The sequence below is a fragment of the Acipenser ruthenus genome, chromosome 4, assembly GCF_902713425.1.
Source record: "Acipenser ruthenus chromosome 4, fAciRut3.2 maternal haplotype, whole genome shotgun sequence".
NCBI classification, from domain to species: Eukaryota; Metazoa; Chordata; class Actinopteri; order Acipenseriformes; family Acipenseridae; genus Acipenser; species Acipenser ruthenus.
Window position 1 is genome coordinate 6,175,663 of NC_081192.1, and position 16,025 is coordinate 6,191,687.

Below are 16,025 nucleotides of genomic sequence, written 5' to 3' on the forward strand. Positions count from 1 at the left end.
TCAGCTGGAAAGCTCATTGAAATGACTCGAACCTCAGCTGGAAAGCTCATTGAAATGACTCGAACCTCGGCTGGAAAGCTCATTGAAATGACTCAAACCTCAGCTGGAAAGCACATTGAAATGACTCGAACCTCGGCTAGAAAGCACATTGAAATGACTCGAACCTCGGCTGGAAAGCACATTGAAATGACTCGAACCTCGGATGGAAAGCTCATTGAAATGACTCGAACCTCAGCTGGAAAGCTCATTGAAATGACTCAAACCTCGGATGGAAAGCTCATTGAAATGACTCCTTGAAATGACTCAAACCTCAGCTGGAAAGCTCATTGAAATGACTCAAACCTCGGATGGAAAGCTCATTGAAATGACTCCTTGAAATGACTCAAACCTCAGCTGGAAAGCACATTGAAATGACTCGAACCTCGGATGGAAAGCTCATTGAAATGACTCGAACCTCAGCTGGAAAGCTCATTGAAATGACTCAAACCTCGGATGGAAAGCTCATTGAAATGACTCCTTGAAATGACTCAAACCTCAGCTGGAAAGCTCATTGAAATGACTCAAACCTCGGATGGAAAGCTCATTGAAATGACTCCTTGAAATGACTCAAACCTCAGCTGGAAAGCTCATTGAAATGACTCAAACCTCGGATGGAAAGCTCATTGAAATGACTCCTTGAAATGACTCAAACCTCAGCTGGAAAGCTCATTGAAATGACTCGAACCTCGGATGGAAAGCTCATTGAAATGACTCGAACCTCAGCTGGAAAGCTCATTGAAATGACTCAAACCTCGGATGGAAAGCTCATTGAAATGACTCCTTGAAATGACTCAAACCTCAGCTGGAAAGCTCATTGAAATGACTCAAACCTCGGATGGAAAGCTCATTGAAATGACTCCTTGAAATGACTCAAACCTCAGCTGGAAAGCACATTGAAATGACTCGAACCTCAGCTGGAAAGCTCATTGAAATGACTCGAACCTCGGATGGAAAGCTCATTGAAATGACTCAAACCTCAGCTGGAAAGCTCATTGAAATGACTCGAACCTCGGATGGAAAGCTCATTGAAATGACTCGAACCTCGGCTGGAAAGCTCATTGAAATGACTCCTTGAAATGACTCAAACCTCAGCTGGAAAGCTCATTGAAATGACTCGAACCTCGGCTGGAAAGCTCATTGAAATGACTCCTTGAAATGACTCAAACCTCAGCTGGAAAGCACATTGAAATGACTCGAACCTCAGCTGGAAAGCACATTGAAATGACTCGAACCTCAGCTGGAAAGCTCATTGAAATGACTCGAACCTCGGATGGAAAGCTCATTGAAATGACTCAAACCTCAGCTGGAAAGCTCATTGAAATGACTCGAACCTCGGATGGAAAGCTCATTGAAATGACTCGAACCTCGGCTGGAAAGCTCATTGAAATGACTCCTTGAAATGACTCAAACCTCAGCTGGAAAGCACATTGAAATGACTCGAACCTCGGATGGAAAGCACATTGAAATGACTCGAACCTCAGCTGGAAAGCTCATTGAAATGACTCGAACCTCAGCTGGAAAGCTCATTGAAATGACTCCTTGAAATGACTCAATCCTCAGCTGGAAAGCACATTGAAATGACTCGAACCTCGGCTGGAAAGCACATTGAAATGACTCAAACCTCAGCTGGAAAGCACATTGAAATGACTCGAACCTCGGCTGGAAAGCTCATTGAAATGACTCGAACCTCGGCTGGAAAGCTCATTGAAATGACTCGAACCTCGGCTGGAAAGCTCATTGAAATGACTCGACCTCAACTGCTCCTCTATTTGCACCAGGATACATTTTCATTCTCACCATCAGTCTATTCAGATACTTTCTTTTCTAATATAAACTGAAGTTCAGAAATAACCTAAGGCCTTTTGAATTGCTGTGGTCGTTTGGATAAGTCACGCGAGCCATGCGTTCTCTTAACTCATTCATTATTTTTATTTCATAGCCTACACAGAAATCCATGCCAGTTCCAAAAAAAAAATCTCTTTGAATACAAAGCATCCTTCGTTGAGACGAATACTTCTTAAGGCAAGACAAAATGTTCTTCATGGTTTGTTTTGTTTTATTTTGTTTTGTAACTAGTACTCTCATTATTCTTTAAATACTAAAGCGTCTGTTTCTAGCCAAAAAATAGGCATGCAGACGCACTTGCTTTGTTGCTATGTCAAATTCTGCAGCACGATTACTGACACCATGTGGTGGAAATAGAACTAAAGCTTAGAAATGCCCTGAATATTAAACCTGAAATCCATTAATAGCTAGTCCCTTTTACTGTACTAAAGATAATTGTCACTTAACAAGCTCACTCTACATTTCAATATACCCGATTCCATGAGAGAGAAATGTAAGAGACATTTAGAATAATCTGTATCTTTTTTTTTTAATAAAATAAGTATTAACTTTATATATTATTTTTTACTTGTAAAATATTTACTATTACTGCTTTTTTCATATACAGATACAGTACAGCACACACTCGCTATAACTGTCTTCATTATAACGAACCTGGCCCCTGGCCCCCAAATAATAATAAAATGATATACGAGTAAATTGTTGGTGCTCATAATGTATAAGAGTAGAAAATACAACATGTCTAAGACTTTTGCACAGCAGTGTATGGATGTATGGATGTATGGATGTATGGATGTATGGATGTATGGATGTATGGATGTATGTAGATAGATTTAAAACACACATTGTCAACATCCGGATCTGTACGCACGGGATGCCACCTTCGCAGTGAAGTCAACTCTTTCGTCTTAATAAAAATCATGCAGGCAGTGATCTGGGGGACAGCACATGCCTTCAAACCAATGAATAATAATTAATCAGGAGATTAATATGTTCTTATATTGGTTTTATAATCATGATGGTACTGTACATAGTCATTACATCTTAAAAACAATAACAAAAAACAACACACCAAAAATAAAACAAACAAACCAACAGAAAACCTTTTGGAACAGCAGCTGTAATGAGGGAGTTCATTATTCTGAGTATACTGTTCCACCTCTTCTCTCTTTTGTAATCAGTGTGGCTATGTTTTCAGTAAACGGACAATGAAGAAATAAATGAGCAATAACCGTCTTAATTTGCTCCTGGAAAGAGGCAGGTAAATCAAATTACCATATTAATAACCATATGAACAAAACACAAATAAAGTTAATTTGCATGGGTGCTTTTAACAGTGACCACACTTAAATGATTCATCCAGACCAGTGCCCTGTATCATGGATTATTCTGGTGTTAGGCTAATTTTTGAACTATTGCATGTTTTACAATAAGGAATTACTAAACATCATCATATCATTTACCAATAGGATTCTGGGATGAAGGAACTGTTTATGGCGCAACTCTGTGCTTTTTCTTTTTTGCCCTCCTACCATTAACAACAGCTTTAGTAAGCATGCTTATTATTTTCACAGGTTTTCTCACCTAGATGTTACTTGATTAGGACAAACACGTCTGAACCTTTTTTGTAGATATAAGTTCTTTGCACAACTGATTCTTTTAGTCTTACTGGAGCCCATATTACAATATAGGGAGAATTACAAGAGCCATCTACCAACGATTAAGTAAATGCACTTAAATTGATTACACATATTTACCTTAGACAAACTGCCTCATTCCCAAAGACAGATCATGTAGGCACACAAGCCTGAAAAAATTCAGTGGAATACAGCTGCTAAACCTATGGATGGCGCAGACAACATGCCAATTTCTCAGCTCAGATAGATTGAATGCAGTTGGACACCAGCTTTTGAAATACCAGTATTAAAAAGGCACTCAGTCTATAAAGACACTGGTCCAGATGGTAAGTTGAGCTTGCAAGCCCTCTTTCTTTCAGTCAATATATATAACAAAATAAATATGTAGGAGAGGCAAGTGCAACATATAAAATAATACAGAATCAGCTCTCAAAGTAAATTAACCAATAGTTCAACAAAAAATTATCATAATATGAATGACCAACAATTTGTAGTTTTATAAAAAAAATACTATTAAATAATATACAATACAGAAGAATAAAGTAAAACAAATGCATAAATAGACTCAATGCCACGATGCCTGAAGGTTTAAATAGAAAAGGAATAGTAGATCGTGACATTACTAACTGTGCCGTAAATGACATCAAACACATTAATAGATTTTGTTTTTTAAAAAAAGTGAGAGTAGTTGCCATGGCAACAAAAGCCTAAAATTACCTCCAATGTTTATTTTCAAACACACTTGACAAAGGTATGTTTAACATACCGAAACGTTGGGAAGTTGGCAAAAACATAACATACACACACACATATATATATATATATATATATATATATATATATATATATATATAAAATAGGAAATCAGGACTTAAATGATGTGTTGCAGTAAGAATATCTCTGTTAAGAAAGGGGAACAAGACTAAAAGGCTAAAATATGCACAAGTACACAGAAATTGGACTATGGAACAATGGTCAAAGGTGCTTTGGACTGTTGATGGATGGACAACGACACCTGTGCCTTCTGCCAGTTCTGTTGTCAATTCCACACTTGTCTCGTTAACGTCGCAGTCATTTTGATCAATTTAAAAGAAATGCCGCGGCGCCAAATTGAAGTAATATGGTATATATGTATGTATGTATGTATGTATGTATATGTGTGTATATAATTATATATATACAGTGCCTTGCATAAGTATTCACCCCCCTTGGACTTTTCCACATTTTGTAGTGTTACAACCTGGAATTAAAATGGATTTAATTAGCATTTTTTGTCACTGATCTACACAAAATAGTCCATAATGTCGAAGTGGGGAAAAAAATCTATGTATTTTTCAAAATTATTTAAAAATAAAAAACTGAAAAGTCTTGATTGCATAAGTATTCACCCCCTTTGCTGTGACACCCCTAAATAAGATCTGGTGCAACCAAATGCCTTCAGAAGTCACATAATTAGTTGAATGGAGTCCACCTGTGTGCAATTAAAGTGTCACATGATCTCAGATTAAATACACCTGTTTCTGGAAGGCCCCAGAGTTTGTTAGAGAGCATATCTAAACAAACGGCATCATGAAGACCAAGCAGCTATCAAAACAAGTCCGGGATAAAGTTCTGGAGAACATCAATCAGGGTTGGGTTATAAAAAAAAATATCCCAAACTTTGAACATCCCCGGGAGCACTGTTAAATCCATTATTAAAAAAATGGAAAGAATTGAACTTTTTGGCCTTAGCGCAAAACGCTATGTGTGACGCAAAGCCAACACTGCTCATCACCCTGAGAACACCATTCCCACGGTGAAGCATGGTGGTGGCAGCATCATGTTATGGGGATGCTTTTCATCGGCAGGGACTGGGAAATCTGGGCAAGATGGATGGAGCCAAATACAGGGAAATTCTAGAGGAAAACCTGTTTCAGTCTGCAAGAGACCTGGGACTGGGGCGGAGGTTCACCTTCCAGCAGGACAATGACCGTAAACACACAGCCAAAGCTACACTGGAGTGGTTTCAAAACAAGAACCTGAATGTCTTAGAATGGCCCAGTCAAAGCCCAGACCTCAATCCGATTGAGAATCTGTGGCAAGACTTGAAAATTGCTGTTCACCAAAGGTCCCCATCCAACTTGACAGAGCTTGAGCAATTTTGCCAAGAAGAATGGGCAAAAATTGCAGGATCCAGATGTGCAAAACTGGTAGAGACTTACCCGAAAAGACTCACAGCTGTAATTGCTACCAAAGGTGCTTCTAACAAGTATTGACTCAGGGGGTTGAAAACGTATGCAACCAACAAATGTCTTTTGTTTTTGTTGAATTAACTTTCGTGTCACAATAAAAAAAAATATTTTGCACCTTCAAAGTGTTAAGTATGTTGTGTAAATCAAATGGTAAAAAGCCCAATTAAATCCATTTTAATTCCAGGTTGTAACACTACAAAATGTGGAAAAGTCCAAGGGGGGTGAATACTTATGCAAGGCACTGTATATATGTATATGTATATGTATGTGTGTATATGTATATGTATGTGTGTATATATATATATATATATATATATATATATATATATATATATATATATACATACAGTATATTAATCAAATAATCAAAATAATAAAAAGACAGCCAAACTTCTAATGTAGTTTTTATTTGACTTGAGATAGGAGTGCAATCCCACCCATCCAATCCCATACCCTATCTCTTCTTGTTCATATCATTCTTATTGTTTGGGCAACATTTCTTACATTGAAAATGTCTGTGTAAACCATTTAACAATAAGAGCTCCCTTGTATTCCAGTAGCATCTGATGAACTGAACATTACCAGTGGCTACACAATTGCCTATACAATTCAAGTATATGGATCCTAATTAATTAATTCATAAACCTGAGTGAAAGATATCAGGATTGTACTAATTCAATTTCAAATGGGCATACATGGATCTGATGTATGACAAAAGCCTAAGAAATGTTGAGATTATTCCTCCTCAGAACATTATACGAATCATGTAAGAGCCAGCAAATCCAATTCCCTGACCACAGAACTGGTGAATCCACTCTATTTATTGACATTTAAAAAATGTAAGGCACATCTAGATATGATTTGCTTCAGACCAATCTCCTCACAGATCTTCCAATGCATCATTGGAAAATATTGCTTGAAATAAAATCATAATCATTTTATTATTATTATTGGAAATATTATTCATTCAAATGCTCTACTGGATTTTAAAGATTGTAGATTCGTGATTTCAGTATTATAGTTAGAAAAGATTTTCTCAAATGTTGATGCAATCCTAATTTTTCTTCTGAATGTAGTTGTTATGTATATCCACATTTTGAGTTCATCATCTGGTTTTAAACAAAGGTACAGCTGACAATCATTGTCGTTTGACAGTGAAATCTAACACTGAAATGACAGGCAATGCGACATCGTGGCAACACATAGATTTAGTGTTTGTGAAGTTAAGGGTGAATGTAGCGCAGTGGATCAGCGTCACATTTAATGTTATGAAACAAACTCCTTCCTTGTCCCTATTTTAAAAAGCCAACTTCTGAGGTCTCAAGTACCATTAAGAAAAAACGTGATGGCCTATTCTGCTTCCACTCAGTTATTTTAAATTAATTATAAAAGCAGGCCAGTAAGTCTGTTAAAAAAATAATTTGCCATTTTACAGAGCTGCTTTTAAATTGTTTATGTTCCTACAGATTGAGGAGGTGATGTAAGTATAGGTGCAGTGCAAATAATTGCAGATGCAAAATTCAAATTGCATTGCAGCCAGGCAATTATTTTGCACTGTGCCCTATGTAAGCTTAAAAGCAATGCAAATTACTCAACATGCACAAATAATGAGCCACAATTATGATAATGAGTATCTCAATGAGTCGGTCTACTTAGCGGCCGCACTTAGGAGTACAGAGAGTATGACATTTGTGGAGCACGAAAACCAAAAAAAATGTCAAAGGAAGGGCAGCAAAGTGTGGAAGCGACATCGTGGGAGAAGTACAGTCGTGGACAAGTACAACGCAGTTAGAAGCAGAAAGGAGGAATTACATCTTTAAATTAAATCTGGAGTTGCTTTAATCAGAAAACATTGCAGCTTAAAGCTTTACAGCTGCGTGTATTTTTCTGATAACAAGCTGAAACTCGGAGCCGCTGATTCAAATCCCGCGGCGTTCTGAGACACGGGGGGAGGGGCGGAGCCCGCAGTACAAACAAACAAAAGGCAGCCAGGCTTCCCAGCGACAGCGTGTGGAAGTGACATTGTGGGAGAAGTACAGTCGTGGACAAGTACAAAGCAGTTAGAAGCAGTTTGAAAGCGGGTTGACAGCTGCAGAAGCTAAACTAAACTTTAAAAAAAAAACAAAAAAAATGGTTTTCAAGCCAGTAATCTGTGACAACTGCATGATGTGGGAAATCCGAGAAAACCCAACAGAGCTCAATCAAGTGTGTGTAAAGTGCCGCACATCCAGGACTTGCTTCAGTGATTAAGCCTGCTAGAAAAGGAGCTGGAGGAAACGAGACAGCAACAGGAGCTTCAGGAGCTGACACACCCACAATTCATGGACCCCTAGCAGACTGAAAGCCACCAGGGAGATGGAAGAGAGTCGAAACAGCTGGGTTCAAATAGGCAGAAGGAGGGAAAAAAAGAAACTTCGTCAAACACAACCACCAGAAATCAAAACATCCAACAAATCTGAGCCACTTCAACATTTAGATGACCAAAACCAACATCAAGAGAATGAAAGAAACAACATCCAGGACCCTATAAACAGTGCTGGCCAGGCAGCAAAAAGAAGGGAGGTCATGATTGTTGGGGACTCCATATTGAGAAACACAGCAAGTTCAGTTCGCAGTTTGGACCCCCTTACTACAACAGTGTGCTGCCTTCCATGAGCCTCTGTCAAGCACATCACTGAGAATGTGGACAGGCTCCTAGAACGAACAGGAGACGACCCGGTAGTAGTCATCCACATCGGTACAAACAACATTGGAAGAGACAGACCAAGATCCCTGCAAAACAAATTCAGAGAGCTAGGAAGGAAATTAAAAGACAAGACCAAAACTGTGGTATTTTCTGGGATACTGCCGGCACCTTTTATTATTATTATTATTATTATTATTATTTATTTCTTAGCAGACGCCCTTATCCAGGGCGACTTACAATTGTTACAAGATATCACATTATACATTATATCACATTATACAGATATCACATTATTTTTTACATACACTTACCCATTTATACAGTTGGGTTTTTACTGGAACAATCTAGGTAAAGTACCTTGCTCAAGGGTACAACAGCAGTGTCCCCCACTGGGGATTGAACCCACAATCCTCCGGTCAAGAGTCCAGAGCCCTAACCACTACTCCACACTGCTGCCCACCTTGCAAAGGACCATATGGACAGCTGGAAATACAAAATCAAAATGCATGGCTGAAATAGTAGTGCACACAGGAAGGCTTCACCTTTCTTGAACATTGGAGCACATTCTACAACAAGGACTATCTATATAGGTGGGACGGACTGCGCTTAAACAGAAAGGTGAAGCCTTCTGGTTTCCTTTCTTGAACATTGGAGCACATTCTACAACAAGGACTATCTATATAGGTGGGACGGACTGCACTTAAACAGAAAGGAAACCAATCAACTCGGAGAAAAGGATCCTTGAGGAGGTCCAGAAGCATCTAAACTAGAAAGGAAGGGGGGAGAAAACAAAAAAACAGAAGGGAGACCACATCTAAACAAGGGCAACAACTCAGGTAAGACAATTATTAAATGCATTTATCTTAATGCTAGAAGTCCCAGAAACAAAATGTTAGAACTTGAAGCTACTGCACTAACAAGTAACTACGATGTGATAGGTGTTACAGAAACTTGGTTGTCTGAGAGTGATGGAGACTAATATAATATTAGTGGGTACACACTGTATAGGAAAGACAGGCAGGACGGAAGAGGCGGAGGAATAGCGCTATACATCAAAAATAGTCTTGAAGCCCAGGTTTTAAATCTGGAAGAAAAAAACAACGAAGAATCAGTATGGGTCAGAATAATGGACAAAAATTCAAAGGGCATAATAATAGGAGCATGCTATAGACCGCCAAATTCAGATACCAAGCAAAATAATCTGTTGTACAATGACATTCGAAATGCGTGTAGAAAAGGAGAAGCCATACTAATGGGGGATTTCAACTTCCCCCATATAAAATGGGAAAACCCAATGGGGGGCACGGCAGACGAAATTGAAATGGTGGAAATGACAAATGACTGCTTCCTAATGCAATTTGTCAAGGCACCGACTAGAGGGGAGGCATGCCTTGATTTAGTCTTTTCAAATAATGAAGACAGAATAACTAAAACAGAGGTCAGAGAGCCATTGGCAAACTCAGACCACAACATGGTCTCATTTGAAATATTTTTTAAAACCCCAAAAGTAATGACTAAAGCTAAGGTTTACAATTTTAGAAAAGCAAACTATGAAGGTATGAAACAGAGACTAACAGAAGTAGATTGGAGTAAAATAGAGAGAACATCCACAGAAAAAGGATGGCTGTTTTTTAAAAATGTAGTACTAGAGGCGCAAAACAATTACATCCCAAAAGTAGACAAATCTAAATCTAAAACAAAATGGTTTAATAGATCAATTAAAAAAAATATTCAGCGAAAAAAGGCACTTTACAGAGCGTTTAAAAGGGACCAAAAACAAAGTACACAGAAAGAGTACTTGGAACTGCAAACACAAGTCAAAAAGGAAGTTAGAAAGGCCAAGAGAGAGATAGAAATCAATGTTGCTAAGGGGGCTAAAACCAATTCCAAAATATTTTTCCAATATTATAACAGCAAGAGAACATTCAAAGAGGAGGTTAAATGTCTAAGAGACACAAATGGCAAAATCATAGATGAAGAAAAAAAAATAGCAAATATATTAAATGATTACTTTTCACAGGTTTTTACAAAGGAGGTCACAGACAACATGCCCCACATGTCGACATGTTCCTATCCAGTTTTAAATAACTTTAGCATAACAGAGGCAGAAATGTTAAAGGGACTAGGAGCTCTTAAAATAAACAAATCCCCTGGGCCAGATGAGATCCTCCCAATAGTACTCAAAGAAATGAAAGAAGTTATTTACAAACCGTTAACCAAGATCATGCTCTTGACACAGGGGTTGTACTGACAGACTGGAGAATTGCAAACGTAATACCGATCCACAAAAAGGGAGACAAAACCGAACCAGGTAACTACAGACCAATAAGCCTGACTTCTATTATATGTAAACTTATGGAAACTATAAGAAGATCCAAAATGGAAAATTACCTATATGGTAACAATATCCTGGGAGCCAGTCAGCATGGTTTTAGGAAAGGGAGATCGTGTCTAACTAACCTGCTTGACTTTTTTGAGGATGCAACATTGAACATGGATAACTGCAAAGCATACGACATGGTTTATTTAGATTTCCAGAAAGCTTTTGACAAAGTCCTGCATAAAAGATTAATTCTCAAACTGAACGCAGCAGGGATTCATGGAAATGCATGCACATGGATTAGGGAGTGGTTAACAGGTAGAAAACAGAAAGTACTGATTAGAGGAGAAACCTCAAAATGGAGTGAGGTAACCAGTGGTGTATCACAGGGATCAGTATTAGGTCCTCTGCTATTCCTAATCTACATTAATGATTTAGATTCAGGTATAGTAAGCAAACTCGTTAAATTTGCAGACGACACAAAAATAGAAGGAGTGGCAAACACTGTTGCAGCAGCAAAGGTCATTCAAAATGATCTAAACAGCATTCAGAATTGGGCAGACACATGGCAAATGAAATTTAATAGAGAAAAGTGTAAAGTATTTAATGCAGGCAATAAAAATGTGCATTATAAATATCATATGGGAGATACTGAAATTGAAGAAGGGAACTATGAAAAAGACCTAGGAGTTTATGTTGACTCAGAAATGTCTTCATCTAGACAATGTGGGGAAGCTATAAAAAAGGCCAACAAGATGCTCGGATATATTGTGAGAAGTGTTGAATTTAAATCAAGGGAAGTAATGTTAAAACTCTACAATGCATTAGTAAGACCTCACCTAGAATATTGTGTTCAGTTCTGGTCACCTCGTTACAAAAAGGATATTGCTGCTCTAGAAAGAGTGCAAAGAAGAGCAACCAGAATTATCCCGGGTTTAAAATTATTATTATTATTATTATTTATTTCTTAGCAGACGCCCTTATCCAGGGCGACTTACAATCGTAAGCAAATACATTTCAAGTGTTACAATACAAGTAATACAATAAGAGCAAGGCATGTTGTGTGCAGACAGGTTAAAAGAATTGAATCTATTCAGTCTTGAACAAAGAAGACTACGCGGTGATCTGATTCAAACATTCAAAATCCTAAAAGGTATAGACAATGTCGAGCCAGGGGACTTCTTTGACCTGAAAAAAGAAACAAGGACCAGGGGTCACAAATGGAGATTAGATAAAGGGGCATTCAGAACAGAAAATAGGAGGCACTTTTTTACACAGAGAATTGTGAGGGTCTGGAACCAACACCCCAGTAATGTTGTTGAAGCTGACACCCTGGGATCCTTCAAGAAGCTGCTTGATGAGATTCTGGGATCAATAAGCTACTAACAACCAAACAAGCAAGATGGGCTGAATGGCCTCCTATCGTTTGTAAACTTTCTTAAGTTCTTAAGTCCTGACAGCAACCAGTGGCCTTGTGCCAATTTTGAGAAATGTGTTGCTATGAGGTAAAAGTTTGTGTTTAATTATATACATCATTGTTTTAATAACCTACAATACATTGAACTATTTTCGCACCAGTTTATGGTCCCTTTCATAAACTCTTCCATACAAAGCAGCAGTTACAAGCCCACCAGACATGCCTTTCTTACTCATGAAGTAGCTGCTTCTGTCCCAGCCCGTGCTGTTTGGAGTGGCAAGCTGCATCTCACTCACTGCGGGAAAATATAAGGGGTAGTAAAGTTACCCTGTAAATGGAGACTGCTTTCAGCCTCTGTGACCAGGGCGCACACCTCCAGGTAATAAGTACCGTGGACTGTGTGCAGCCCATTAAAAGCACCGAGGGAATAGAGCTCACTGGTAGTGTTGGCACATGGATATGTGACTCAGCAGCAGAAATAGCCGTCACATACTGTCAAAGTCACCTTGTGTTTCAACAAGAGGAACAAACGTGTAATTATCATTGTGAAGAGTTCTGTTTGTAAATCTCTCTCCCGACCTGTGAGGGCGCTAAGCAGCGAAGACAGAGTTCTTTTGATGGGCTGGACTGACAGTTCTTTCCCAGGTCGGGGAGTTGGCCAATCTGGAAGAAGACGAGTCTCTGTTGCAAGAACGTAGAAGGTAAACAATGTAGCAGCCGCTGATTGTAAGGCAGCTGCATTCGTTTTCCAAGGGGTCATGCGTGACAGCATAAAATGACTTATGACAAATGCAGTTGCAAATGACTGCTGGATCTGAATAGCAGACAGTACTGGCAGCTGATTCATCCAGGCAGTGGGGTAGAGTAGTGGTTAGGGCTCTGGACTCTTGACTGGAGGGTCGTGGGTTCAATCCCCAGTCAAGGACACTGCTGTTGTACCCTTGAGCAAGGTACTTTACCTAGATTGCTCCAGTAAAAACCCAACTGTATAAATGGGTAATTGTATGTAAAAAATAATGTGATATCTTGCAACAATTGTAAGTCGCCCTGGATAAGGACGTCTGCTAAGAAATAAATAATAATAAAGTAGACAATTTGCTTCACCTTATACTTTTCTATTAAAGTTATGCTAGGCTTGTAAAAGAGTATGTCAAAGCAAGTAAAGATGCTGAACTTCCCAGCCAATGGTGTGTCGAATGTGACATGCTCATATTCTGGTGGGGTATCGAAAGCTGCCTCAAAATACAGGTTTTGTTTGTGATACTTGGCAATCAGTGTCCCGTCATCACGGAAGACCACGTCAGTATTGAAAACGTATCTTCCATCGGGAGGACAATGCGGATCACTGCGGTTACATTCTTGCTGATCCGGCATATTTGCTACCAAGTACATTCTGTTATTTCTTGTCATACAGCTTGGTCGATGCAGAACCTACAAAGTGCTTCCTGCTGGCTGCACACACCACTGGGGTTCATGTTCAGCATGACTCTGTTCATAAACAGCAGCAATGTAATGTCCATTGTCCTCTTGTGAAAAGGCAGTATGACACTACCACAAAACAGCAATGATTACACTATGTAACACAATTTTTGTTCCTGGATAGTAAGTGTTATTTCCTAATTGCTTATGCCTCAAAAGTATAGAGAATGGCTATCATTCCCCACAAACTTTGCTTTTGTGACCAGGACAGTGATATTTTGAAATTTACCTATTTCCAATGAGAAAACGGGCGAATTTGTGTCTTTTCGTTCACATAAAGTCAGAAAAAAACAACATATGAATCCAAATTAACATGTATTTATACTAAAGTAATACAAAAATGACTACAAAAGATTTAGAAGTGAGTAGTTTTTCGAGATTTACGATTATACTGTAAATCACTTTCACGAATCAGCCCCCAAATGTAGTCTCCCATCATGTTCTCGTTATACTGTCCTTGGTAGCGGCGTTCAAAGTCCAGTATATCCTGGTGGAAGCGCTCGCCTTGCTCCTCCGACTACGCTCCCATGTTCTCCTTGAATTTATCAAGATGAGCATCAAGGATATGGACTTTGAGGGACATCCTACAGCCCATTGTGCCGTAGTTCTTCACCAGAGTCTCAACCAGCTCCACATAGTTTTCGGCCTTGTGATTGCCCAGGAAGCCCCGAACCACTGCGACAAAGCTGTTCCAAGCCGCTTTCTCCTTACTAGTGAGCTTCTTGGGGAATTCATTGCACTCCAGGATCTTCTTTATCTGTGGTCCGACGAAGACACCGGCTTTGACCTTTGCCTCAGACAGCTTAGGGAAGAAGTCTTGAAGGTACTTGAAGGCTGCCGACTCCTTATCTAGAGCTCTGACAAATTGTTTCATAAGGCCCAATTTGATGTGCAGTGGTGGCATCAGCACCTTCCAGGGGTCCACCAGTGGCTCCCACTTGACGTTGTTCCTCCCCACAGAGAACTCGGTCCGCTGTGGCCAGTCCCGCCTGTGGTAGTGCGCCTTGGTGTCCCTGTTGTCCCAAAGGCAAAGATAGCAGGGAAACTTGGTAAAACCACCTTGGAGACCCATCAGGAATGCCACCATTTTGAAGTCTCCTATGACCTTGATGCCATCTCAGAAAAATGCAGATATGTATCCACTTAGGCAGCTGGAACTAAACTGAACTGGTGGGCTTAAGGCCCCTGTATTTATACTACTATTTATATTACTGGAAAGTTCTAGAAAGTTCTAGAAGTTACTCCAAGTTTACTCAGCACTGAATCTATCTGGAATGTTCTGGAAGATAGGTAAATTTCAAAATATCACTGTCCTGGTCACAAAAGCAAAGTTTGTGGGGGGTTGTTGGCGAAGATTTAACTGGAAAGGGAGTCTATTGCTTTTTGTGCTTAGATCCTTAAATACCATGCATACTTGTACTGTAGCTAATGAATAGTATGCTAAATGATTTTTGCATAAGTAAAAATAGAAAATAACAAAATGTATACATAATAGTTCAGTATATTAAACAGTTATTTGAAGTGAATATATATATATATATATATATATATATATATATATATATATATATATATATATATATATATATATATATTCTTAATAATGTAGATGTTATGAATTATACCTTTGAAGAATGTTGGACTCAATTTATTGTTCAACTGGTTTATCACCTAACTTGCATAACATCCTTGAGTCTCTGCCAACCACCACCACCACCAATACACAAACAAAACACCATTTACAAGCAGGGCTCTGCCCTGCCACAGATTTTGCTCTTATCAGCCCCTATTTTACTGCACTTAATCCTGTACTTCAGAATACTGTAATCTGCCAAGTTTTTAACCTGTAGTACTTTGTATTTAATCACATCCTGATGTAACTATCACTATTTAATCATATCCTGATGTAACTATCACTATTACCTGCTGTATTATTGAATTGTGGTTTGTCAAACTTGTACTTTACTTGAACAAAAGTTATTGTATTTCTTGCTCTTATTGTATTACTTGTATTGTAACGCTTGAAATGTTTTTGCCTACGATTGTAAGTCGCCCTGGATAAGGGCGTCTGCTAAGAAATAAATAATAATAATAATAATAATAATGCACACCCGTTTCCAGAGTGGCATGGGTTTTGCTGAAAATACTGCAACGTTCATTGTAGTAAGCATTAATGTATTTGTTAAGAAGGGTGACACAAAGCCTGGTGTGGCTCATTGGCAGGTATTTTATGGCAGAAACAAATAAACATGGACAATTGTTTACATCAGTTCTTTGTAAAAAGTCTCCCCCACATACTTAACCTTGTAAATGCAGTTTTCCCCCCCTCTGAATGAAGTGCTGCTGTGCACTCTCCCCATTGTGAATGATC

The 16,025-nt window shown here is 38.8% G+C and overlaps 1 protein-coding gene across 1 annotated transcript; it reads right to left on the reverse strand.

Annotated features, from left to right (window-relative positions):
* Positions 1-12,321: 12,321 nt before the first annotated feature.
* Positions 12,322-16,014, reverse strand: LOC117400705 (biotinidase-like). Its single transcript, XM_059021162.1, is given in 5 exon segments — positions 12,322-12,470; positions 12,503-12,640; positions 12,956-13,052; positions 13,268-13,606; positions 15,958-16,014. Coding segments are annotated over 5 exon segments (780 nt in total).
* Positions 16,015-16,025: the final 11 nt, after the last annotated feature.